This window comes from Bos taurus, chromosome X (genome assembly GCF_002263795.3).
Source record: "Bos taurus isolate L1 Dominette 01449 registration number 42190680 breed Hereford chromosome X, ARS-UCD2.0, whole genome shotgun sequence".
Classification (NCBI taxonomy): Eukaryota; Metazoa; Chordata; class Mammalia; order Artiodactyla; family Bovidae; genus Bos; species Bos taurus.
In genome coordinates this window covers 51,929,869-51,956,817 of record NC_037357.1, presented here as the reverse complement: position 1 = coordinate 51,956,817, position 26,949 = coordinate 51,929,869, and the positions used below count along the sequence as shown (strand labels likewise).

At 40.6% G+C, this 26,949-nt stretch overlaps 1 protein-coding gene across 3 annotated transcripts; it reads left to right on the top strand.

The window, feature by feature from the left end:
• The first annotated feature begins 3,182 nt into the window (after positions 1–3,182).
• TCEAL9 (transcription elongation factor A like 9) lies at positions 3,183–26,719 on the top strand. 3 transcript variants are annotated; one of them, XM_059883466.1, is made up of 5 exons: positions 3,183–3,287; positions 3,768–3,855; positions 4,098–5,777; positions 6,174–6,256; positions 26,531–26,719. In XM_059883466.1, exon 3 carries the CDS (start codon positions 4,164–4,166, stop codon positions 4,458–4,460), a length of 297 nt encoding a protein of 98 aa, XP_059739449.1. In that variant the 5' UTR covers positions 3,183–3,287; positions 3,768–3,855; positions 4,098–4,163; the 3' UTR covers positions 4,461–5,777; positions 6,174–6,256; positions 26,531–26,719. The 3 variants fall into 3 exon arrangements, with proteins under 3 accessions (XP_059739449.1, XP_059739448.1, NP_001192924.1); XM_059883465.1 differs by having other exon boundaries at positions 4,095–5,777; NM_001205995.1 differs by lacking the exons at positions 6,174–6,256; positions 26,531–26,719 and having other exon boundaries at positions 4,095–4,899.
• Positions 26,720–26,949: the final 230 nt, after the last annotated feature.

Below are 26,949 nucleotides of genomic sequence, written 5' to 3'. Positions count from 1 at the left end.
TCCTCTTTCAGTATCCTATCATTTTGCCTTTTCATACTGTTCATGGGGTTCTCAAGGCAAGAATACTGAAGTGGTTTGCCATTCCCTTCTCCAGTGGACCACATTCTGTCAGACCTCTCCACCATGACCTGCCCGTCTTGGGTGGCCCCAGACAGCATGGCTTAGTTTCATTGAGTTAGACAAGGCTGTGGTCCATGGACCACATGTGGTCCATGTGGCTAGTTTTCTGTGATTATGGTTTCATTGTGTCTGCCCTCTGATGCCCTCTTGCAACACCTACCATCTTACTTGGGTTTCTCTTACTTTGAACGTAGGGTATCTCTTCATGGCTGCTCCACCAAAGCACAGCCACTGCTCCTTACCTTGGACGAGGGGTATCTCCTCACAGCAGCCCCTCCTGACCTTGAACGTGGAGTAGCTTCTCTTGGCCCTCCTGCACCCGCGTTTAGTTCTTAGGCAATTGCTAAGCACTTAAATATGCATTCCCTTTGAGCCTGTAAATCCATTCTTAGGTATTCACCCTGAGGTGAACCCACAGGGGATAGGGCTCACTCTCAAGAGGATAGACCTGAAGAAAAGGCATAAAGCAAGTCTTGCATTTCCTCTCCAGGTCCTTTGGACAGAATACTCTAGGGTCCTAGATATCTAGAACATGGTCTAGAAGGATAGAAGTGAAGGTTCCAGGTTGGCATATCTTCTTGCTCTTCGGCTCTTTGGTACCTGGGGAAGACAGCATCCAGAGGAGCAAACTGATTACTTCCTGGCAAATATCACCACTGAGAGAGTCAGTTCCTAGGCAGGTTGATAAGGAGTCTAGGGGTCCCCAAAGAGAGAGGAGTCTGGAATTCTCAAGGAGGAAGAAAGGACAAACTTTTTTTCTTTCTCCACATTCCTTATGATTATATAACAATAATGTATCCTGCCTAAGGACAGTCTTTGGATTCAACCTTCTGTTATCTTAAAATGTAAATTATGTGAGTAGACCTGGTCTTTACAAGGATGTATCTTGCCTGAGGACAGTGTTATCTTAAAATGTAAATTATGGGAGTAGGTCTGATGAGGTCTTTACAACCTCCAGATATTCTTTGGATTATATAACTTCATTGTTAACACTAGCAAGCGGGTACTCTTTCTGCCCCCTTCTGATGCCTATGTCAGAAGCTTTCTCTATCTCCTTTATACTTTAATAAAACTTTATTACACAAAAGCTCTGAGCGATCAAGCCTCGTCTCTGGCCCCGGATTGAATTCTTCTCCGGGGGCCCAGAATCCCAGTGTATTCGCGTGATTCAACAACAACTTTTCACCACCAAGACTCTGGAGTCAAACATGATTTTTTTTCATTTTGAATCCTTTTCCCCAAATGAAATCCTAATATAATTATTTTTAAAAATATAAATATAATAATAGTTTGCACTTCTAAAGCACTTATCATATGCCAGGCACTATTCTCAGGACTGTAAACATACTAACTTAACTAAAGTAATTCTGTCTTTGTTTTTTCCAACTATAAAAGACATGAATTTGTTTAAAAACAAAAAAATAACACAGACCCCAAACTTCATCTCTTGTGCTAAAGCCAATGATACCAAACTTAGACTTAATATCCCACCTAATTGCAGTTTTAGCCTCTTCCCAGAAATGTAATCTTAAATCAACCAGCCTGGAATTTTCTGGTCAAACAACAGTAAGGTAATGTCACATAGGCCCTCTCCATTCCCCAAAGAAAGAAGTAATCTGCTTCATAAAACCCTCGCTGCTCCCTTCCTCTGCTCATGCCAGACTCTATGCAAATCCCTGGACTGTAGCCCACCAGGGTCCTCTGTCCATGGGATTTTCTAGGCAAGAATACTGGAGTGGGTTGCCATTTCCAACTGAGGGATTGAACCCACCTCTCTTGCATCTCCTGCATTGGCAGGCAGATTTTTTTTTTAATTGAAGGATAATTGCTTTTCAGAATTTTGTTATTTTCTGTCAAACCTCAACACGAATCAGCCTAGGGTATGCATATGTCCCCTCCCTCTTGAAGCTCCCTCCCATCTCCCTCCCAATCCCATCTCTTTAGATTGATACAGAGCCCATTTGAGTTTCCTGAACCATACAACAAATTCACATTGGCTATCTATATGGTAATGTAAGTTTCCATGTTACTCCTTCCATACATCTCACCCTCTCCTTCCCTCTCCCCATGTCCATAAGTCTCTTCTCTATGTCTGTCTCCATTGCTGCCCTATAAAATAAATTCTTCAGTACCACTTTTCTAGATTCCATATATATAACAGGCAGATTCTTGACCACTGGGCCACCTGGGAAGCCCGTCCCTTCCTCTCCCCTCCCCCCAAAATTATCCTTGTCTAAAAATAATCTTTTTATTTATTTATTTATTTAAAACTATATCTTTACTTTTTAACACCAAAACATTTTGGCACTATTTTAAATGTAGTTTTTCACTTTACTCAATACTTTCCTATAGTTTTTAAAAAGTAACTGAAAAAACAAAATTCGGCTGAATAAATGTGAGGAACTAATTCGCTTTATAGAACAATTCATGAATAGGGCAGCAACCCACCTAGCAGCTAGCAGAGCGCTGTCAGGGGTTGTATAAAATGGAAGGTTTCTATAGGCTGGCGAGTCGGGCAAGGGAGCCATTAGCATAATAAAAGAAAGGATTGAAGCTATACCCCAATAGAAAAGTATTAACAGTAAAGTTTAAAACTACATTAAAAATAATACTTCTGTCCCAGGCCTCCCCAACTCAGCTCTTCTTTTTTTAAAACAAAAACAAAAACAAAAAACAACCCGCTGCCAAACCAAGCCTGTTCCACAACAGCCAAGGAGCAGATTGCAGATGAAATGGAAGCTGAGGCAGGGGCAATGGATGTAGGTTAGTGTTCTTAATCCTGGGAGCAGAAGGCAAGAAAAAATTCTTGAAGAAAGTAGAAAAGTTTAGGAGCTCCAGAAAAAAAATGCAGCCCCTCCCTAGTAATCAGAGAAAGGCAAATAACATTTCCCCCCTCTGGGATAGGCGAAAAAGATGGACAGGGCAAAATGTACAAGAGGGGAGGGAGCAGAGGACTAGCCCACATCTGCCGCGCTTTTGTTGGGAGTGGAAATTGAGGACCAGAGATCACTGATGACGTAGACCTCATGTGACCAGGAGTCGACGTGTGCAGAAGTCCTGCTAGTCTGGTCCTTGTTCCCTTCTGGGTACCAGCTTCCTTCAGCAGCGGTAGCCGGTGGGGCCAACGGTGGGGAAGGAGAAGGAGTCTACTGGCTGAAATTTTTCAGGTTGGTGGCAAAATAGATGCTGCCTGGGAATTTCTAGGGTGGGGATGGCCTAGAAGCAGAGATTTAAGGGAGCCCTGAAAAAGTCCATCTCTCCACCTCCCACCTTCAGGTCTGCAGAAAATGATGACCCTTGGGAAAGGGACTAGGGGTCCCGGAAGAAAGACAAGGAGACCTGTGATAGTTTAAAAATAATCATCCTTTGCCACCTGAGACCACTTTCCCAACCCCTCCCCTCCCCCCACCCCCAACCCCCAGTTTTAATGATAGTTTGGAAATTTGCTTTTCCGACTCCCTGTCTGATGGAAAATTCGAGCTAACTTGCACTATGGAGAGGGAGAGAAATGAGGGAAACAGAAGGCAGGAAAGTTTCCATAACCGAGAACCTTAACAGGAAAAGTGCGTGGAGTTGATCAGTCCGCCGAGTGCTCACCCCACCCCCACTCTTATCCCCTCCCCCTCCCGTTTCCCGTTGGTCTGCAGGTCTGCTACTCTGAAAAGGCCAGGAAGAAAAGTGATCGGATCCGTACAGGAAGATGAAGGAAATATTATAAAGACCCCTGGGGTGGAGGTGAGCAAAGGAGGGACTGAGGTCATGGGCCCCTATGTTCTTCCCCCGCACCCCTCTTCTCCCAGCTTACTCTGTTCTAGGAGGGTCTTGCGTTCTGCCTTGTGTGAGAGAAATGGTTGAGAAGAACCTTGGAAAAGGCTGGAGGGAGGGACGAGGGAGGTGAGGAGGTGGAAAATGGAGGTGAGAACGACAGGCTCAGGGGAAACCCTGATGGCTGACGTATCCTTCTTGCTTCCTAGAAGTAGTTGTTTTCAAAGAAAAATAAGTAGAAGAAAAGAAAGGAAGAGGGAAAGAAAGGGAGACACAAGATGAAACCCTGTCAAAAAACTGAAGAAAAACCAGAAAATGAGAATGAACCCAAACTTGAAGAAGTACCAAAGCCTGAGGAAAAGCAAGAGGAGGAGGAAAAAACAGAAGGAACTTTTAGAGAAAGACTGATTCAGTCTCTCCAGGAATTTAAAGAAGATATACACAACAGGCATTTAAGCAAGGAAGATATGTTTAGAAATGTGAATGAAATTGATGAGATAAGGAGAGTCAGAAACAAACTTATAGTGATGCGTTGGAAGGTTAATCGAAACCATCCTCACCCCTATTTAATGTAGTTTACCTTGATTTCTGTTTTTTTCTGATGTTGACATTACTTTCTTTTTTGTTGTCCTGTATATCTCTGTCCATCTTTCTGCTTTTAACTTGTTGCTATTAGTGGTTTTAGATGCATCTCATTGTTTATTTCAAACCAATCTACAAGTCTTTGCCTTTCAAAAGGAGAGCTTTACTCATTTGTACAAAAAGAGATTCCTAACAGTATATAAAATGTAAAAAAAGTTACTAATATGTGAATATCGTATTTTTGAAAGGGAAGGGTACATTTGTATATTGCATATATACACAGAAGAATATGTGAAGGATGAAAGACAAAAAATATAATCTGTGGTAGGATTATGAGTGATTTTTTTTTATTCAGTTTATTTGTATTTTTCCTTATTCCTAGAATGTACACACTTTATTGTTAAAAATAATAGAAGTTTTATAACAAAAAAAGGAGTAACCAACAGTAGTTGTTATATTTCTAAAGGCATTGAGACACAATATTTATTAGCAGAATTTTAGAAGTAAATGTGAACTCCAGATTACCACCAGACCTCTTAGCTAGAAAAATAAATTTTATATCTTTTCTCATTTGCAGTATAGAGATAATAATGATCTTTCTGGGATCTCATGAGGACCAAATAAGGTACTGACCATGAGCTATATTTGATAGGCTTTTATTTCCATGTGCCCATGTAGGATGCGAAATCCTTAAGAGATTTGTTTTAGGTATTTTGGAGGGAGAAGGTTAGTTCTCACCTGTGCTTAAGGAAAAATCCAGACAGCTGTCAGGTGGGTACCGCCTTTGTTTTTCTCTCCTCCTGTGCCTGCCCAACCTTCTATGCCCCTCCCCTTGATACTACCACGTGTATTGGATATTTCTGCCCCTTCCTTCAGATTCTGTACCTCTCAGCCCCCTAACACGGCTGATGTGCTAGAAATCTCAAACAGTGAAGCCCAACATATTTCTTTGGAACCTGCTTGATTCTCCAGTCTGAGCTCTACAGAAGTGGGGGAAATGCCCATCTCTTCAGTTTAGATAGACGTTTATGCAGGGCTACTTGGGCTGTGATATCTTACTGATACCTTGGCAACTTTGGGGTTTTAATCAGAGAACCCCTCTTCCGTATAGGACTCAGACACAATGGGTCTGTTTAGGGTTGGGACCAGAAAATAAGTCTGAATAACAGACATTATGCTTTAGTCAGGGTTGCTTCTGAGTCTAAAGATTGGTTTATCTTCCTGAGCCTCGTTTCCTTAGGGTGAGTCATCTCTCCCAAAAGACTGGTGGCCGGCCTCCTCACCAACTCAAAAGACACCCTTAGACTTGTGTAAGTTTTAAAGGGAGATTCAAGTCAGATTTTGGGATATTCCCATTCTTTATTGGAAATGTATAAAAGTGCTGTGTAAGACTTACTGTGTATTTATATCTGCATCCAGATTTTCATAACTATATGTGTATCTGTGGATCACAGTTACACCAACAGTGTGTTATTTTTCCTGTGTGATGCTCTTTTGGGGAGCAGTTAATCACTTCAGACCATTCTTTGAGGTTATGGCAGCTTGATGGATGCAGGTGAAGGTCCAGGAACTCAATTGCCAGCATTATAAGACTGGTTGAATCCAGCCCCATGGCACTGAGGAGTGGCACTGTGGCAGGACATGGAAGGACTCCCCCAAGGCACACCCCTCTCCAAGATGATCTGACATTGGTTTTTCTGCTCCAGCTTGCAGCAGGCACCGACTCTCCTAGGCTGAGGGCCAGGCTGTCCTGGACATGCATACCTGGAGGACAACTGTCCCATTGCAGGTCAGAGCACTAGACTTCCTTTATTCCTTTTTTTCCCTCACAAAAGGGCTTGATGGGAACTTTTTAAAGGAAAAATGTAAGATTTCAAAAGTCACTAACTAAAAACATTGGTTGTGATAGTCTTTGTCCCAGCAATGACTACTCTGGAGGTAATCAGATAACTTGGGATTAAGGTAGAAGGGCCTACTGGAGATGATTTCAGATAATACACAAATATTTTAAGTTGTAATATCCATGTATTTGGGGCTTCCCAAGTGGCATTAGTGATAAAGAACCTGCTTGCCAATGCAGGAGACATAAGAGATGTGGGTTCAATTCCTGGGTTGGGAAGATCCTGGAGGAGAGAATGTCAACCCAGCCCAGTATTCTTGCCTGGAGAATACCATGGTCAGAGGAGCCTGGTGGGCTGGAGTCCATGGGGTCACAAAGAGTTGGACACTACTGAAGCAACTTAGCATGCACACACATATTCATGTATTTATTTGAATGTATATTAATAAATCTTTAAGGCAAACAATGATAGTTTAGATTAAGGGAAAGCTATAAAGTTTCCTTTTCAAAAAAGTACCCAAATTTCCTTTTCAAAAAATATTCAAATTAAATAAGTGAGTCAGTTTGAAGACAAACATGAAGTAGAATACTATGTTAATAGCAAAGATGGTACATAGATATGGCAAAAGTTACCCTAGTGGGAAATGCTGTTGCCACTCTTTTGTAACCCCATGGACTGTAGCCAGCCAGGCTCCTCTGTCCATGGAATTCTCCAGGCAAGAATACTGGAGTAGATAGCCATTCCCTTCTCCAGGAGATCTTCCCAACCCAGGGATTGAACCCAGGTCTCCTGCATTGGCAGGTGGATTCTTTACCACTGAGCCACCTGGGAAGACCGGAAATATTGCCCCAGTATAATTGATTTAGAGAATAATATCTGGAAACACCTGTCAAGAGGGGTGCAATAAGAGATTTTACCCTATCTACAAATTAACAAGTTAATATTAACCTGCTACTGTTTAACCTGCTTTTGCTATGGCAAATGGCACTAGAATCCCAGTCCTAAGGACATTATTACCCATGGTAAAAGCAGTAGCCTTGGCTTCATTTTGGTTTGTATCAGTTCCCCATGATCAAGTCCCATAAGCTGACACAGCCCGTCATGGATGACGGAACATGCAATGCACCGTGTTCTAGGAAAGATGCCCATAGTTTGGAGAACTCACTGCTTTCATAGTAAGCAAAAGCAAGCCTGCTGTGTCCACAGAAAGGAAAAGACATTACCTCATGCCTCAAAGTTGCTTGCTGCAAATAAACTCTGAGAAATGGCCTGCTTGCATAAAGAGTGGTCAGGGCCTTAAGAATGTACAAGGATGCTCAGGACTCAAGGCAGATTGACTCTCCCAGTAACACTTTTCTCTGTACAACAAATCTTAATGTGAATGGTAAGCCTTTCCTAACACCACAAATTTTGATTTATTATTCCAAGTTAAAGCAGATAATGCATTATAATACTGTATACTATAAATATGAAATTTGTAATTCTAATTTTTACTTTAATACATAGGACTTTGAATGAATACTAATTAACTGAATGAAAAGAACATCACCTAAGAAACTACAAGTAAACAATCTATGAGGAACTTTGAAGTTACAGTAAGACATAGCTACTGTGACACACAAAATTAAAGAAATAGAGGAGCAAAAACCATGGGTTTATCAAGATGCTAATAACAGGAAAAATATTCTGCAAAATTTTTCACTGAGAAATTGACAGGAGTGTGTGTGTGTGTGTTTGTAAGTCAGCCCCAGATCCTTTACATATACAATCGTTACTGCCTCTATAAAAGGAAAAGCCAAAAGCTAGGAGGAAAGCTGGTCTGTTCCCTCTATAGGAAAGTTTTGAGGGGGGGGGGACCTTTTGCACATAATGGTATCCTAAATCAATCATTTGATATTTTGACACCAGTGTTTTGCAAGAGCTTCAGAAAAATACAGCTGCATCATTTGCTAGATAATTTACTTGAGTATGGGACATCTTTTCATGTACTATTGGTCATTCAAACATCTTACTTTGAGAAATGTCCATTCAAATATTTTGCTTAAACACCCCCTTAATATTTTCAGTACACTATAGGTAAAGAATCCATTTACAAGGATGAGGTAGCTCCATATGTACTGCATGTTCACCATGCATTATTACAAGAAAAATGAAGGACAGGAGGTTAAGTATAATATATACAGGTGGCGCTAGTGGTAAAGAACCTGCTTGCCAGTGCAGGAGACGTAAGAGACCCAGGTTCGATCCCTGGGTCAGGAAGATCCCCTGGAGAAGGAAATGGCAGCCCATTCCAGTATTCTTGCCTGGAGAATCCCTTGGACAGAGGAGCTTGATAGGCTACAGCCGATGGTATCGCAAAGAGTTGGACACGACTGAAGCAACTTAGCACATACCCACAAATACCAACATAAAGCCCTTCAGCTCACTAAAGGGAGTGACTGTGTCTTTCAAAGTGATATCTTGATATCTCATCAGACCTCTTGCTATCTGATTGTTTACGGAATAATTACTTTTTAAAAATTTCTCCTAATAAGTCATTCTATCATCCTTGCATTGTAACATGTATCCTTGCATGTCAAAATAGTTTCTTGTACTTACACAAAGTCCTTCCCTTTTATGAATTCTGAGTCCTTTTCCAGATATTATGCTATTAACCTACTATTTAACAGAAAAGGAAGCAAGGCTTAAAGAGATTATGTGTTTCGGCCAAGGTCACCCAGCTATTAAATGGAACACCTGCCTAAGGTCAAAGCCCTCACTCCTAATCTCTACTCTGCAACAGTTGGTATTTAATAAATACTAACAACAACAGCAGCAACACTGCTAAATGGATTCCCATTATTTCCTTAAAGCTCCTACTCATTATCCCAGAATAGACGTTACTTCTTTTAAAACAGTTTTATTGAGATATAATTCACACACCATAAAATTCACCCACCTTAAGTGTACAAGTCAATAGTTTTTAGTGTACATTTTCACATCAAAGAGAAATACCATACCTTAGCTATGATCCTGCCCCCACGCCTCTATCCCTTCAGCCCTAAATAAACATTAATCTACTTTCTGTCTCTATAGATTTCCTTTTCCTGGACATTTCATAAAAATGGACTCATAAAATGTGGTCTTTTGTTATTGGCTTTTTTCACTTAGCATATGTTTTCAAGGTTAATCCATTGTGTACCATGTATTAATTTCCTTTTATGGCTGAACAATATTCTGTTGTATGGATATGAACATTTTGTTTATCCATTAGTCCATTGATGGATATTTGGGCTGTTTTCATCTTTTGCTTGTTATGGATAATGTTGCTATGTAGATTTATGTACAAGTTTTGTGAGGACATAATGTCCACCTCATGCGAAGGGTTGACTCATTGGAAAAGACTCTGATACTGGGAGGGATTGGGGGCAGGAGGAGAAGGGGATGATAGAGGATGAGATGGCTGGATGGCATCACCGACTCAATGGACGTGAGTTTGAGTGGACTCCGGGAGTTGGTGATGGACAGGGAGGCCTGGCGTGCTGCGACTCATGGGGTCGCAAAGAGTTGGACACGACTGAGTGACTGAACTGAACTGAATGTTCTTATTTCTCTAGGGTAGATATCTAGCAATTGAATTGCTGTGTCATACAGTAACTCTATGCTTAATTGTTTCAGGGACAGCCATATTATTTTCTAAACTGGCTAACCATTTTACCTGCAGTGTGTATACTGCTGTATACTTACCAGCAGTGTGTAAGGGTTACAAGTTTCCCATATCCTTGGCAACACTTTATTTTCTGACTTTTTGACTGTAGCCATTTTAGCAGAGGTGAGTGATATCTTATTGTGGTTTGGATTTACCTTTCTCTGATGGTTAATGATATTGAGCATCTCTCCATGAGTTTACTGGCCACTAGTATATATTACTAGGAGAAATGTCTATTCAAATCCTTTGCCTATTTTTAATTGGGATATTTGCCTTTTTATTATTGAGTTGTAGGAGTTTTTATATACTCTGAATACAAATCCCTTGAATACATGATTTGTACATATCTTTTCCCATTCTGTGGGTTATCTTTTTACTTTCCTGATAGTATACTTTTTAGAAAATTATTTATTTTATTTATTTAGTTTTGGCTGATCTGGGTCTTTGTTGCTTTGCATGGACTTTATCTAGTTGTGGTGAGTGGGGGCCATTCTCGGTTGCAGTGCACAGGCTTCTCATTGCAGTGGCTTCTCTTGTTGTGGAGCACAGGCTCTATGTGCACAGGCTTCAGTAGTTGCAGGAAGCAGGCTCAGAAGGTGTGGCTTGTGGGCTCTAGAGCATAGGCTTGGAAGTCCTGGTGCCAGGCCTAGTTGCTCTGTGGCATGTAGAATCTTCCCAGAGGAGGGTTTGAACCTGTGTCCCCTGATTGGCAGACAGATTCTTATCCACTGTGCCACCAGTATCCTGATGGTATACTTTGATGCCCTCCAAATTTTAGTTTTGATGAAATTTAATACACATTTTTTATTTTTCTGCTCATTCGTTTGGTATCAAGTTCGTGAAGATTTGTCCCTACATTTTTTCCCCTAAGAGTTGTATCATTTTAAATCTTACATTTAGGTCTCTGATCTATTTCTAGTTAATTTTTTGTATATGGTATGAGATATGGGTCTCATTTCATTAGTTTGCAAGTGGCTGTCTAGTTGATCCAGGACTATTTGTGAAAGGACTGCTTTTTCCCATTGAATGGTCTTGGCATCCTTGTCAAAAATCAGCTGAAACATAATTTTATTTCTTTGGGACTGGAATGAAAACTGACCTTTTCCAGGCCTGTGGCCACTGCTGAGTTTTCCAAATTTGCTGACATATTGCGTGCAGCACTTTCACAGCATCATCTTTCAGGATTTGGAATAGCTCAACTGGAATTCCATCACCTCCACTAGCTTTGTTCATAGTGATGCTTTCTAAAGCCCACTTGACTTCACATTCCAGGATGTCTGGCTCTAGGTGAGTGATCACACCATCATGATTATCTTGGTCGTGCCATGGTGATTATCTTGGTCATGAAGATCTTTTTTGTACAGTTCTTCTGTGTATTCCTGCCACCTCTTCTTAATATCTTCTGCTTCTGTTAGGTCCATACCATTTCTGTCCTTTATTGAGCCCATCTTTGCATGAAATGTTCCCTTGTTATTTCCAATTTTCTTGAAAAGATCTCTAGTCTTTGTTTTCCTCTATTTGTTTTCCTCCATTCTGTTGTTTTCCTCTATTTCTTTGCATTGATTGCTGAGGAAGGCTTTCTTATCTCTCCTTGCTATTCTTTGGAACTCTGCATTCAGATGCTTATATCTTTCCTTTTCTCCTTTGCTTTTTGCTTCTCTTCTTTTCACAGCTATTTGTAAGGCCTCCCCAGACAGCCATTTTGCTTTTTTGCATTTCTTTTCCATGGGGATGGTCTTGATCCCTGCCTCCTGTACAATGTCACGAACCTCCATCCATAGTTCATCAGGCACTCTGTCTATCAGATCTAGTCCCTTAAATCTATTTCTCACTTCCACTGTATAATCATAAGGGATTTGATTTAGGTCATACCTGAATGGTCTAGTGGTTTTCCCTACTTTCTTCAATTTAAGTCTGAATTTGGCAATAAGGAGTTCATGATCTGAGCCACAGACAGCTCCTGGTCTTGTTTTTGGTGACTGTATAGAGCTTCTCCATCTTTGGCTGCAAAGAATATAATCAGTCTGATTTCAGTGTTGACCATCTGGTGATGTCCATGTGTAGAGTCTTCTCTTGTGTTGTTGGAAGAGGGTGTTTGTTTTAACCAGTGTATTTTCTTGGCAAAACTCTATTAGTCTTTGCCCTGCTTCATTCCATATTCCAAGGCCAAATTTGCCTGTTACTCCAGGTGTTTCTTGACTTCCTACTTTTGCATTCCAGTCTGCTATAATGAAATCCAGATGTTCAAGCTGGTTTTAGAAAAGGAAGAGGAACCAGAGATCAAATTGGTGGATCATTGAAAAAGCAAGAGAGTTCCAGAAAAACATCTATTTCTGTTTTATTGACTATGCCAAAGCCTTTGACTGTGTGGATCACAATAAACTGTGGAAAATTCTGAAAGAGATGGGAATACCAGACCACATGACCTGACTCTTGAGAAACCTATATGCAGGTCAGGAAGCAACAGTTAGAACTGGACATGGAACAACAGACTGGTTCCAAATAGGAAAAGGAGTACGTCAAGGCTGTATATTGTCACCCTGCTTGTTTAACTTATAGGCAGAGTACATCATGAGAAACGCTGGACTGGAAGAAACACAAGCTGGAATCAAGATTGCTGGGAGAAATATCAATAACCTCAGATATGCAGATGACACCACCCTTATGGCAGAAAGTGAAGAGGAAAAGCCTCTTGATGAAAGTGAAAGTGGAGAGTGAAAAAGTTGGCTTAAAGCTCAACATTCAGAAAACGAAGTCATGGCATCTGGTCCCATCACTTCATGGGAAATAGATGGGAAAACAGTGGAAAGAGTGTCAGACTTTATTTTCTTGGGCTCCAAAATCACTGCAGATGGTGACTGCAGCCATGAAATTAAAAGACGCTTACTGGAAGGAAAGTTATGACAAACCTAGATAGCATATTGAAAAGCAGAGACATTACTTTGCCAACAAAGGTCTGTCTAGTCAAGGCTATGGTTTTTCCAGTGGTCATGTATGAATGTGAGAGTTGGACTGTGAAGAAAGCTGAGTGCTGAAGAATTGATGCTTTTGAACTGTGGTGTTGGAGAAGACTCTTGAGAGTCCCTTGGACTGCAAGGAGATCCAACCAGTCCATTCTGAAGGAGATCAGCCCTGGGATTTCTTTGGAAGAAATGATGCTAAAGCTGAAACTCCAGTACTTTGGCCACCTCATGCGAAGAGTTGACTCATTGGAAAAGACCCTGATGCTGGGAGGGATTGGAGGCAGGAGGAGAAGGGGACGACAGAGGATGAGATGACTGAATGGCATCACTGACTCGATGGACGTGAGTCTGAGTGAACTCCGGGAGTTGGTGATGGACAGGGAGGCTGGCGTGCTGTGATTCATGGGGTCGCAAAGAGTCGGACACAACTGAGTGACTGAACTGAACTGACCTGAACTGAATTTTATTTCTGGACTCTCAATTCAGTCCTATTGACCTATATGTCTATCATGTGACAGGATCACACTGTTTTGATTACCATGGTTTTGAAGCAGTTCTGAAACCAGGAAACATGAGTCCTCCTATTTTATTTATTTCCAAGGTTTTTTTTGGCTATTTAGGGTGCCTTCCAATGCATATGAATTTTAGAATAAGCTTGTCAATTTCTACAAAGAAATCAGCTGGGATTATGAAAGGGATTGCATTGACTCTATAGATCAATTTGGGAAGCATTACCATTTTAACACTATTAAAATTTTCAATGGGATTTTTTTTCCCGTTTAATTGCATCTTCTTTAATTTCTTAATGGCATCATTTAATTTTCTTCTTTAATTTCGATAATAGTTTACAGTTTTCAGAGTATCGATTTTATGCTTCCCTTATTAAATGTATTTCTAAATATTTCGGTCTTTTTGATACTATTATAGATAGAATTGTTTTCTTAATTTTCTTGTTCTGATTGTTCATTGTAAGTGTATAGAAATATGGCTGTATTGAAATATCTTTATATATTCATCTTATATCTTGCAACCTTGCTGAAGTTGTTTGTTTTGTTAGTTTATCAGTGGATTCCATAACACTTTCTATACATAAGATTATGTCATCTGTAAATATAGTTCTAATTCTTATTTTTCAATCTGGATGCCTTTTATTTCTTTTTCTTGCCTAACTGTCTTGGCTAGAACCTCCAGTTGTAATGTTGGATAGAAATGGTGAGAGCACATATCTTTGTTTTTGCTCCTAATACTAGGGAAAAGATATTCATTGTTTTAACATTAAGTATAATGTCAGCAGGGGGCTTCCCTGGTAGCTCAGCTGGTAAAGAATCCACCTGCAATGCAGGAGACCCCAGTTCAATACCTGGGTCAGAAAGATCCCTTGGAGAAGGATACACTTCCCACTTCAGTATTCTTGGACTTCCCTGGTGACTCAGACGGTAAAGAATCTGCCTGCAGCGTGGGAGACCTGAGTTCAGTCCCTGGGTTAGGAAGATACCCCAGAGGAAGGCATGGCAACCTACTCCAGTATTCTTGCCTGGAGAATCCCCATGGACAGAGGAGCCTGGCAGGCTACAGTCCATGCAATTGCAAAGAGTCAGACACGACTGAGAGGCTAAGCACAGCACAGCACATAATGTCCATGGAGGGTTTTTGTAATAACTTTCATTATGCTTAGGGAATACCTGGTTTGGGGATGTTAAATCAAGCTTGCATTTTGGGATAAATCTTTTTTGGTCATAATGTATAACTGTTTTTATATGTTTCTAGATTTGTTTTCCTAGTATCTTGTTGGGGGATTTTTGCATCCATATTCATAGGCAATACTGGTTTGTAGTTTTTTCTTGCAATATCTTTGCCTGGATTTTGTATCAGGGTAATACTGGTCTCACAAAATAAGAGAAGAAGTGTTTCCTTTTCTTTTTTTTTTTGAACAATTTGTGAAGGATTCTTCCTTAAATATTTGATAGAATTCAGTTGTGAATGGAGAAGGAAATGGCACCCCACTCCAGTACTCTTGCCTGGAAAATCCCATGGACGGAGGAGCCTGGTAGGCTCCAGTCCATGGGGTCTCGAAGAGTCGGGCACGACTGAGCAACTTCACTTTCACTTTTTACTTTCATGCATTGGAGAAGGAAATGGCAACCCACTCCAGTATTCTTGCCTGGAGAATCCCGGGGACAGAGGAGCCTAGTGGGCTGCCGTCTATGGGGTCTCACAGAGTCAGACACGACTGAAGCGACTTAGCAGCAGCAGCAGCAGCAGCAGTGAAGCCATGTGGCCTAGAATTTTATTCGTGGGTAGTTTAAAAAATGTATTACTAATTCAATCTCTTCATTTGTTATAGGTCTATTCAGATGGTTTATTTATTCTTGAGATAGTTTTGGTAGTTTGTGTTTTTCTAGGAATTTGTCCATTTCTTCTATTATCTAATATAAGGGCATGTAATATTTCATACTGTTCATTCATAATCTTTTTTCGTATCTATAAGGTCAGTAATACCAGCCCCTCTTTCATTTCCAATTCTAGTAACTTGACACACATTTCTCTCTTTCCCTCTCACCCTCTCTCTCACCAATCTAGCTGAAGATTTGTCAACATTGTTGATCTTTTCAAAGAATCTGCTTTGGTTTCACTAATTTTCTCTATTCTCTATTTTCCATTACATTAATTTCTGCTCTAATTATTATTATTTCCTTCCTTCTGCTTGCTTTATGCTTAGTTTGCTCTTCTTTCCCAGTATCTTAAAGTGGAAAGTTAGGATGTTGATTTGAGATCTTTCTTCTTTTTTAAATACAGGCTTAAAGCTATATATTTCCCTTTATGCAAGTTTAGCTCTATCCCATCATTTTGAGTACATTGTGTTTCTAAATACCAAAGTTCCACCCCATAAGTTCTGGTATGTTGTATACTATGTTTCATTTTTCTTTAATTTCAAAGTATTTTCTGATATCCATTTTGATTTGTTCTTTGATGCATTGGCTATTTAGGAGTGTTTTGTTTAATTTCCAGATATTTGTGAATTTCCTAATTTTTTTTTTTTCTGTTGTTGATATGAAATTTTATTGAAGTGTGGTCAGAGAACATATCTTGTATAACTAACTTCTAATCCTTTAAATTTACTGAGGGTTGTTTTATGGCCTATTACATGGTCTGCCATGAAGACTGTTCACTGTGCACTTGAGAAAAATATGTATTCTGCTGTTGTTGGGTGGCATATTGTATATGTCTATTAGGTCTAGTTGGTGCATGGTGTTCTGACATCTTCTATTTCCTGGTTGATCTTCTGTCCAGTTGATCTATTTATTATGAAAAGTGGGCTATTAAAGTCTTCCGCTATTACTATTGAATTATCTATTTCTCCCTTTTTTATTGTCAGTTTTTGCTTCATATATTTTGTTGCTCTGTTATTAGGGGCATATATATTTATAATTGTCATGTATTACTTATGTGTTAACTCTTTTATCATTAAATTCCCTCTTGCTTCCAGTTTTTGGTTTGGCATGGAAAAAACTTAGAAGTAGTAACAATAAGTAAAAAGTTGTATAAACTGAAAATCAAGAACTCTTCTTAGATCCATTAAATGACTGAAGTCACAAATCAAATCCCTGCTACAGACAGGTGACAGACAGGCAGATACAGAGAATCACAATTTGCTAGAGTAAAACCTATAAACAGTTTATATTGATAGCATATCAGTACTAATATGCTGCTGCTGCTGCTGCTAAGTCGCTTCAGTCGTGTCCAACTCTGTGCGACCCCATAGACGGCAGCCCACTAGACTCCTCTGTCCCTGGGATTCTCCAGGCAAGAATACTGGAGTGGGTTGCCATTTCCTTCTGATATAGGAAAACCTAAACTATAGTTTACGAATTTCTAGAAGCTCATTGTGGACAAGTCTGAGATTTAAAACTCCAGAGAGGCCCAGTTTAAGGGGTGCTCTCATACTTTCATGAGTTACTTTTTAGAGACCTATGAGGTTCTCACAGTGAATATTAGAGAAAACCTCTTTGTTCTTCTGGAAGGGGAAGGGAAAAGTAGGCACTTTTAAGTGTATCCAGAGCATTCTATTCTTCTTAATAGTCAAGAGAAACTATTTTTTACAAGAGCCTAATCAGAGTTTTATCAGAGCCTAACTGACCTGGAGGAAGGACAATATCCAATCCCAATGCCTCTCTCATCATCCTGTCCCAACTAAATGAGAGTGAGGTGAGGGACTTAAAAGCACTTGTAAAGGCCATAGTCCTGTCCATATGCAGTTGTTAGGCTCCTATTATGACTGAAGTGACTTAGCATAGCATAGCATAGCATTGCCAGTTGATTAATCTACTATTTTTAAACAGTGTTCTTGGGCATCAATTGTTCTGCAACCTAATTCAATCAAACTGGGGCTCCCTTGCAGGAAAAGTTCCAAAGGTCAGTGTTTAATATTTGTTCCAAACAAGGAAGGAGAACTCCCCACAGCCATCTTCTTACCTGGCTTTTAAAAAAAAAAAAAATTTATTTATTTGTCTGTGTCAGGTCTTAGTTGTGGCACTTGGGATCTTCATTGTGTCATGTGAGATCTTTCATTGAGATGCATGGACTCTAGTTGTGGCACACTGGCTTAGTTACTCCAAGGCATGTGGAATCTTAGTTCCCCAACCAGAAATCAAACCCACGTTCCCCGTATTGCAAGGCGGATTCTTAATCCCTGGACCACCAGCGAAGTCCCCTTACCTGACTTTTTAAAACAATCTAGCCAGTTTACAGCTAACTGGTATCTTCACCAAACCCCTGAATCACTTCCCAATTGCCTCCACAACAACCATTCTGTTTTTAGAGCAAATTTGGCTTGAATGCCTCCATACTTTGTTGCAAATAAAGTAACTTCCATTGGGAAAATTTTAGTACCTATATGATTCATGACTTTCTTCTCTCCCCAGGAAAAATCTCTGAGCCAGGGCTCTGGATCTGGGGGTGGAGACAATGGCACTCTTATCTTTGAATGACACTTGTGCTTTAGCACCTGATGTCTTAAGTAGGCAGAAAGGAAACAACAGCCTGATGTTCTCTCACCTTGCTTCTCATAGTGTGGAACCACACCTTACAGCCAAACCAAGAGTGATAAGGACCCCAGCAGTCTCAGTGGTACCACACCCACAGGACAATTTCCATTCTATTAGTGAGGAATGGTTGGAAGGAAAGAACCCCCACCTCTCAGTTGCACTCACCTGGAGCCTAACCTCGCAATCTCAGTAGTTGGGGCAGGATAAGAAATACTGTTATATTCCTCTTCCGAGAAGGAAATCGCCATGGCTGTGAGCTGCAGGAAGAGGATATCCCGTGTTCTTGGCTGATAGTTAGGAGAGCAATTTTGCTTCCTTGACATGGGAGTGAGGAAAAACGGAGAGGTCTAGGTTCAAATACCACAGACTCATATTTCTTGTGAAGTTTTTATAGATTTTCTTGAATAGTTTTCCACTTAATGGTTTCCTTAAAACCTTTCTAGAGCCTTTAAATTGTTTTGCCTTTTTTTTTTTTTTTTAATGAATTTCACTAGTTTCAAAGGAAAGCAGATCCACAGAGATCCTCATATTGTCATAGCAGAAATTGACCTCCTGGACATTTCTTCTTCCTGGAAGACTTCACTGGCAACTGGGTTAAGTCCTCTTACTCAGTGCTGTAATCTCCCCTTCACTACTTATCACACTCTCCTTGTTTCCTCCCACTAAACTATCTGCTACATAACAATATGAAGCCTGTATCTGTCTTATTGCTTTTTATATCTCCAGGGCCTGGAACACAGTAGATGCTTAATAAATTATGATTGAATGAAAAGTATATTTCTGATATTTTAATTAAGTGGAAAGAACTATGTCCTGGAAATCAGAAATGTAAAAACAGTACTGAGATTGAGATGTGGAATGGGCAGGCAGTGCCTGGCACAGAAAAGGGCTCAAACAATACATGGATAAAAGAAAGAATGAGAAATAGATTTGGGACTTTTAAAAATTATTTATTTATTTCATTTATTATGTTTTGGCTGCATTGGGTCTTTGTTGCTGCACGTGGGCTTTCTCTAGCTGCAGCGAGCAGGGGCTACTTTCCATTGTGGTGCATGAGTTTTTCATTACAGTGGCTTCTCTTACTGCAGAGCAAGGCTCTATGTGCATGAACCTCAGTAGTTGCAGCATGCAGGTTCAGTAGTTGTGGTACATGGGCTTAACCGCTCCATGGTGTGTGAAATCTTCCTGGATCAGGGATCAAACCTGTGTCCCCAGCACTGGCTGGCAGACTCTCAACTACTGGACCACCAGGGAAGTCTGGGACTTATTAATAAATGAAACTGAGTAGAGGGCAAGAGCATGGAGTTAGGAACTAAACTGTATGTGTTTGAATTCCTGCTCTACCACTTCTTATCTGTTGCATAGGCTTGCTGTCCTACAATACTCTTATTTGTAAAATAGGGGATTATATTAGCACCTACCTCATAGAATTTGGTGGAGAAGGCGATGGCACCCCACTCCAGTACTCTTGCCTGGAAAATCCCATGGACGGAGGAGCCTGGTAGGCTGCAGTCCATGGGGTCGCTAAGAGTCGGACACGACTGAGCAACTTCACTTTCACTTTTCACTTTCATGCATTGGAGAAGGAAATGGCAACCCACTCCAATGTTCTTGCCTGGAGAATCCCAGGGATGGGGGAGCCTGGTGGGCTGCCGTCTATGGGGTTGCACAGAGTTGGACACGACTGAAGTGACTTAGCAGTAGCAGCATAGAATTTGGGGGAGGATAAAATGCAATAATGAATATACATATATAACACTGTTTGATATATACCAGCATTTATGTAAGTGCTGTTTTATTTCATTTTCATCACTATGTATTTTTAAGGAAACTAGGATAATTCTGTATATACTATTTCATAGCCTGAATTTAAAAGAAAAATAATTAACAATTTTTCCCTTCTACTTACAAAAAGAATACCTTGTCCTCTGAGATAATTTAGAAGATAGAGGTAATCACCACTTAATGCCCAGCATTAGAAAAACATTTTTAATCTCAAATATGAGGACAAGTACAATAAATGGGAGGGGATGAGGGAGGAGTGGGAGTGGAGGAGGGGGTCATCAAGTCACCAGGCATAAGTCTCTAAGTGTAAAATATGGCTCAAGATACTGTCATGCTACAAATGCCTAAGTCTTAGATTTATGGTGGGAAAAGTAGCCCCTGACTCAGGAACTGGGGCAGGGGTGTAACACGAAGAAGAGGAACAGAGGAAGGGAGGAGTGTATGAGTGTGCGTGTGAGAAAGACAGAGTATGTGTTAGCTTACTGTTTAGTTATAGATAAACTTGGGGTTTCCCTCGTGGTTCAATGGTAAAGAAACCACCTGCCAAGCAGGAGATGTGGGTTTGATCCCTGGATCAGGGAGATGCCCTAGAGAAGGAAACAGCAACCCACTCTGGTATTCTTGCCTGGGAAATCCCATGGATCTCTAATAGATAGTGAGGTCCTGAATATTTGTTGATTTCACACTCAGATGTCTTAGCCTTATGGCTTTGTAATTATTTAATACAAGATCTCTTGAATGAAATATTGAGTCCATTATCTTTCAAATGTTCCAAACTCTTAAAGTAACATCTTTAAAATTTTATCAGGTCTGTTCTCAGTTCTTCAAAGTTCTTGGCATCAAAATTATAATGGCCATAGCTTATTGGGAAGCTAAAGTAGGCATAATTTCCTAGATTTTTAATACATTAATTTCAATTTGTTAATACATGCTTACATTTAGGAAAAAAGAGAGAAGCACAATAGGACTGTAGTACTGAAGCATCGGGATGACCCATAGAGAACTATTCTAGGCAGGAACAGAGATATCCACACCCACAGAGCCCACCATGTGCCAGACTATCTGCTTTCAATCCTTGCACTCACCCATGAGAGTATAACGAGAGGAAAACAGGACAATAACTACAATCCAACTGGGTACCTTTCCAGCTAAATACATGTGAGCTATATATCATGGCAACATAACAATAACCCTGTATGCGAGACAGCAAAAGAGACACAGATGTATAGATCAGTCTTTTGGACTCTGTGGGAGAGGGCGAGAGTGGGATGATTTGGGAGAATGGCATTGAAACATATATAATATCATATATGAAACGAATCACCAGTCCAGGTTCGATGCATGATACAGAATGCTCAGGGCTGGTGCACTGGGATGACCCAGAGGGATGGGATGGGGAGGGAGGTGGGAGGGGGGTTCAGGATGGGGAACATGTGTATACCCGTGGCAGATTCATGTTGATGTATGGCAAAACCAATACAATATTGTAATTAGCCTCCAATTAAAACAAATAAATTTATATTAAAAATTAAAACACTGATAATCACTTTTGATTCAGAATCCTCCTCATCCTTCTAGGAAATCTATCTATCAGTTATCGATTAAAAGGTCTATGCTGCTGCTAAGCCACTTCAATCTTGTCGACTCTGTGCGACCCCATAGACGGCAGCCCACCAGGCCCCGCCATCCCTGGGATTCTCCAGGCAAGAACACTGGAGTGGGTTGCCATTTCCTCCTCCAATGCACGAAAGTGAAAAGTGAAAGTGAAGCCTCTCAGTCATGTCCGACTCTTCGAGACCCCATGGACTGCAGCCTACCAGGCTCCTGCGTCCATGGGATTTTCCATAGACTGACTATAAGTCTATAAGCTCACATGGTTATGTAGCCTGGGAAGTCCCATGATGTGCTGTCTACAAGCTGGAGAGCCAAGAAAGCCAGTGGTGTACTTTAAAAGCCTGAGAGTTGGAGAGCTAACATGTAGGTGCCAGTCTGAATTAGAAGTCCTGAGAACCAGGAACACCAAAGACAGGGAAAGATCAAAGTCTCAGCTCAAGCAATCAGGCAGAGAGTGAATTTGGCCTTCTGCTTTTCTGTTTTATTTAGGCCCTCAGAGGTATTAGATGATGTCTACCTGCATTGGGGAAGTCTGCTTTACTCAGTTTTCCAATTCAAATGCTAAACTTTTCCAGAAACACCCTCACAGACACACTCAGAAATATTATTCAGTCAGATATATGGGCATCCAATGGCCTGTTGGAGACATAAAATTAACAATCACACCCTTTTCCCTGTGTTTACTCAAATGACTTGAGAGTTTGAAGAAGAGGGATATAAAGACAACTCTTATGTGAATACCTAAGGTAAGATTGCTATCCCACATGATTAATCACCACTGAAGCTCAAGCTTGATTTCTAGAGAACCTGCTGCTAAGGACTCACATCCAAGCATTTCCCTTTCAAGTGTTTCCTTGGAAGACTGGGCCATATCTTGTATGTGACTCTTACCTCATAATCCTCACATGAAATTCCTATAATTCACAGGTCTCTTTGTGCTAGTCTGTATCAATTTCTGGTAAATCTGTATCTCAATAACTCCCCTCTTCCCAACTCTGGAACCTGTAAGCATGGTAGGATTTACTTTCACACTTATCCAGAATTGGGAACTTTGGTAGGGGATTAATCTTAGCCCTTTCTCTACCTGGCCACACCACAACATAATCTTTCAAAAATGTTCTTTCCAGGCTCCCATAGCATTTGCTGCTAAGTTGCTTCAGTCGTGTCCAACTCTGTGCGACCCCATAGACGGCAGCCCACCACTCTCCACCATCCCTGGGATTCTCCAGGCAAGAACACTGGAGTGGGTTGCCATTTCCTTCTCCAATGCATGAAAGTGAAAATTGAAAGTGAAGTTGATTAGTCGTATCTGACTCTTTGCAACCCCATGGATTGCAGCCTACCAGGCTCCTCCGTCCATGGGATTTTCCAGGCAATAGTACTGGAGTGGGGTGCCATTTCCTTCTCCGCCCATAGCATCTAGTTCAAAATCCCAATGGTAATGCAGATATCCAGCAGAGGAATAAGTGAACCTTAACACATGATGCAAAGAATTGACTCATTGGAAAAGACCCTGATGCTGGGAAGGATTGAAGGCAGGAGAAGGGGACAACAGAAGATGAAATGGTTGGATGGCATCACTGACTCCATGGACATGAGTTTGAGCAACCTCTGGGAATTGGTGATGGGACATGGAAGCCTGGTGTGCCACAGTCCATGGAGTTGCAAAGAGTTGGACACGACTGAGGGACTGAACTGAACTGAATATCTTGTATATATCCCTAAACGTTATGTACTGTTCTTTTGGGATCCCATCTCCTCGGCTTTGGTGAAGGAAACCAATCAAGTGGCTGGTTCCACTATAATTATAGGAGATAAGGAAAGGAAATAGGTTCTCTTCATAAATACTGCACTTCCCCGAACATAAACACAGGCTCCTCCTTTCCAGTACTATACTACTCTTCTTATTATTTTAGGGTAAAAGTCATCACACCAGTTCACTCTCTCTGTCCTTCAGGGCACATGAGTCCCAAATTAAGACTCTTATATCCTTCCAACTCAGCCTTAGAAATTAAAAAAATTTTGTTCTCAACAGGTTGTTACCTACCTTCAACTCCTCAGAAAACACCAAGGACAAGAAAAGATCTCAATCAACACCTCACAACACTTTAGTGAAGACAACATCATTACAAGGACAAATTTCACCTATCTTTATTATTTTTAACTAATTTATTTTTTAATTGAAGGATAATTGTTTTACAGAATTTTGTGTTTTTTTTTTTCTGTCAAACATCAACATGAATCAGCCATAGTTCACCTATCTTTAAAATATCACTTCATTACAACCAACCTCCCATGTAGCATAGCCTCTAACCTTGAAAAATACACAAATGCATGCTTTCATCCAAGAAAATTTGGTGGTTTCAAGCAAAAGACTAATCCAAGATGGATCTAAAAGATAGTAGCAAAGAACTGAGCCACTGAGAGAACCAACAATCTACTTTTCAAATTTTGTATTCAATGGTTACATGTGTGCTCACTCGCTCAGTCATGTCTGACTCTTTGCGACCCCATAAACTGCAGCCCACCAGGATCCTCTGTCCATGGGATTCTCCAGGCAAGGATACTGGATTGGGTTGCCATGCTCTCCTCCAGGGATCTTTGCAACCCGGGGATTGAACCAGCATCTCTTACATCTCCTGCATTGGCAGGCGGGTTCTTTACCACAAGCACCATCTGCGGAGGCCATTCAATGGTTATGTCATAGCAATTTGTCTACTTTCAGGGGATTCTTTCTAGGTAATTCCTAATTTTCATAAAAGTTTTTCTATATTGCTCTAAATATAGTCCCCTGAATGAAAAGCAACCTATTAGCCTCAGTATGCATGCTGCATGCTAAGTCGTTTTAGTTGTGTCTGACTCCTTGTGACCCTATGGACTGTAACCCGCCAGGCTCCTCTGTCCATGAGATTCTCTAGGCAAGAATACTGGAGTGGGTTGCCATTTCCTTCTCCAGGGGATCTTCCAGACCCAGGGATTGTCTCTTATGTTTCCTGGGTTGGCTGGCGGATTCTTTACCACTAGCGCCACCTGGGAAGCCCCATTAACCTCAATAGTGGATATATCAGTCAACAAATATTCACCAATCACCTACTTGGTACAAAGAATTCTATAAATCACTGACTTTGCAAAGTAGAAGACAGAAGATGTGTTTGGGACCCTCACAGATTTTAAAGACAAGCATATCTAGCTAAGGACAGAACTATGCTTTGCCCACTCTTTAAACCTTGTTAGAAACCATCTAATAATAGTAAAAAAAAAAAAAAAAAAGTAATGAATCAACTTTCATTGATGAATCTTTAGGCTCTGTGGTACATACTTGAAATATGTGATTTACTTCTAATAATCCCTGTTTCACAGAGGAAGCACAGAGACCTTGATAAGTAACTGACCCAAAGTCATACATCAGTACAAGTAGCAGAAACACGATTTAAACCCAGACATGTCTGATACCACAATTCATGCCTCTAATTGGCATGATTCCAACAGGTATCATTAATAGAGCTACCTATATGAAGAGTTGTTAATTGTGAGACAGAATTCAGGAATCACTAGCATTCCTTTCAGAGAAGGCAATGGCACCCCACTCCAGTACTCTTTCCTGGAAAATCCCATGGATGAAGGAGCCTGGTGGGCTGCAGTCCATGGGGTCGCTAAGAGTCGGGCATGACTGAGCAACTTCACTTTGACTTTTCACTTTCGTGCATTGGAGAAGGAAATGGCAACCCACTCCAGTGTTCTTGCCTGGAGAATCCCAGGGATGGGGGAGCCTGGTGGGCTGCCATCTATAGGGTCACACAGAGTTGGACATGACTGAAGTGACTTAGCAGCAGCAGCAGCATTCCTTTAAAAGACAAGTATTTTTTAATTTGAGCTTTTGAAGCAATATATCAATATTTCTTTATATCTCTAAAATTAGTAAATATATATGTATATATATATGACACATATATATGTCATATATAAATAGATAGATACATGGGCTTCCCCAGTGGCTCCTCAGTAAAGAATCCGCCTGTAATGCAGGAGATATGGGTTCGATCACTGGGTCAGGAAGATCTCCTGGAGGAAGGAGGGCAAGGCAACCCACTCCAGTATTCTTGCCTGTAAAATCCCATGGACTGAGGAACCTGGCAGGCTTCATGAGGGTTCCATGAGATTGTCATGGTTTTGACATGTCTATAAGGTCAAAAAGAGTCAGACATGACTGAACATGCATGCATATATACATAATTTTATATATTTCAAACTACATATGCAGTAGGCATATACTCTTCCTTTATTCAGTGTCCCAGCTAGTTTAGCAGGATGGGAGATTACATAGGAGTTTGGAGCCAAAGGGCTTCCCAGATGGCATAGTGGTAAAGAATCCACTTGCCAATGTAGATGACACAAGAGAGGCAGGTTCAATCCCTGGGTTGAGAAGATTCCCTAGAAGAGGAAATGGCAACACACTCCAGTATTCTTGCTCAGATAATCCCATGGACAGAGGAGCCTGGCAGGCTACACTTGATGAGGTCTCAAAGAGTCAGACACAACTGAAGCCCCTGAGCACCTGAGCAAAACTAGAGGCAGTTAGCATTTGCCTGGCCCCTCTGGCCTCAGTACATATAACTCTTGGTTCCTTGAACACAACCAACACTTACTAAGTATTTTTAAATAATAATGTCATTTTCCTGGAGAAGGAAATGGCAACCCACTCCAGTGTTCTTGTCTTGAGAATCCCAGGGATGGGGGAGCCTGGTAGGCTGCCGTCTATGGGGTCACACAGAGTCGGACACGACTGAAGTGACTTAGCAGCAGCAGCAGCAGCAATTCCATTTTCCTAAAGGCATCTCTATTTTGTAACCATGATTTTTAAAAATAGTTTTCAGTTATTTCAAGTTGAAAAAATGAACAGTTACACTCAAGATGAGTTTCAGGTTTAATTGCTTCACATACCCCATGCCTATTTCTAATATTTTTTGGAAAAATTCACATTACAAAAAACATGTCTTTGGAACTAACTTTTACCAGTTGTATACTTAATTCTGAGATCACTCTAAGGAAGTATGTGTAGGAGTGCTTTGCCAAGTTTGGAAAGGAAAGCAGAAAATAAACAGGCTCCTTTTTTTTTTTTTTTTTAAGGCTCCTTTCCTCCGAAGACTGTGGTAGCAAAAACATCACATAAATTTACATAAAATGGTCAAGGTCTGACAACTGGACTTCTACCTCAAGATTTACTTTACAGATCATTTTGAAAACACCAACTGTATTCGGGAAGATACTTGTATTTTTTCAAAATAAGATTTCAAAATAAAATGTTTCCAAAATGTTGTTGATGTTGTGTGGTGGAGTCCAAAGAAAATATTTTCTGGGTAGTACAGGTGAACAAACAAATCAAACAATGAGGCTTTTTCTTTCCGCAGGATGAAGCATTTCTTTCAAAAATGAAATCTTGTAATTTTTAATTTTTTGATGGCATGCTTTTTAAAAAAAGAAATAAAGAGAAATTATTAGGAAGGATATATACAACCCATTCTACCTTCTCGCCTGTCTGACAAGTT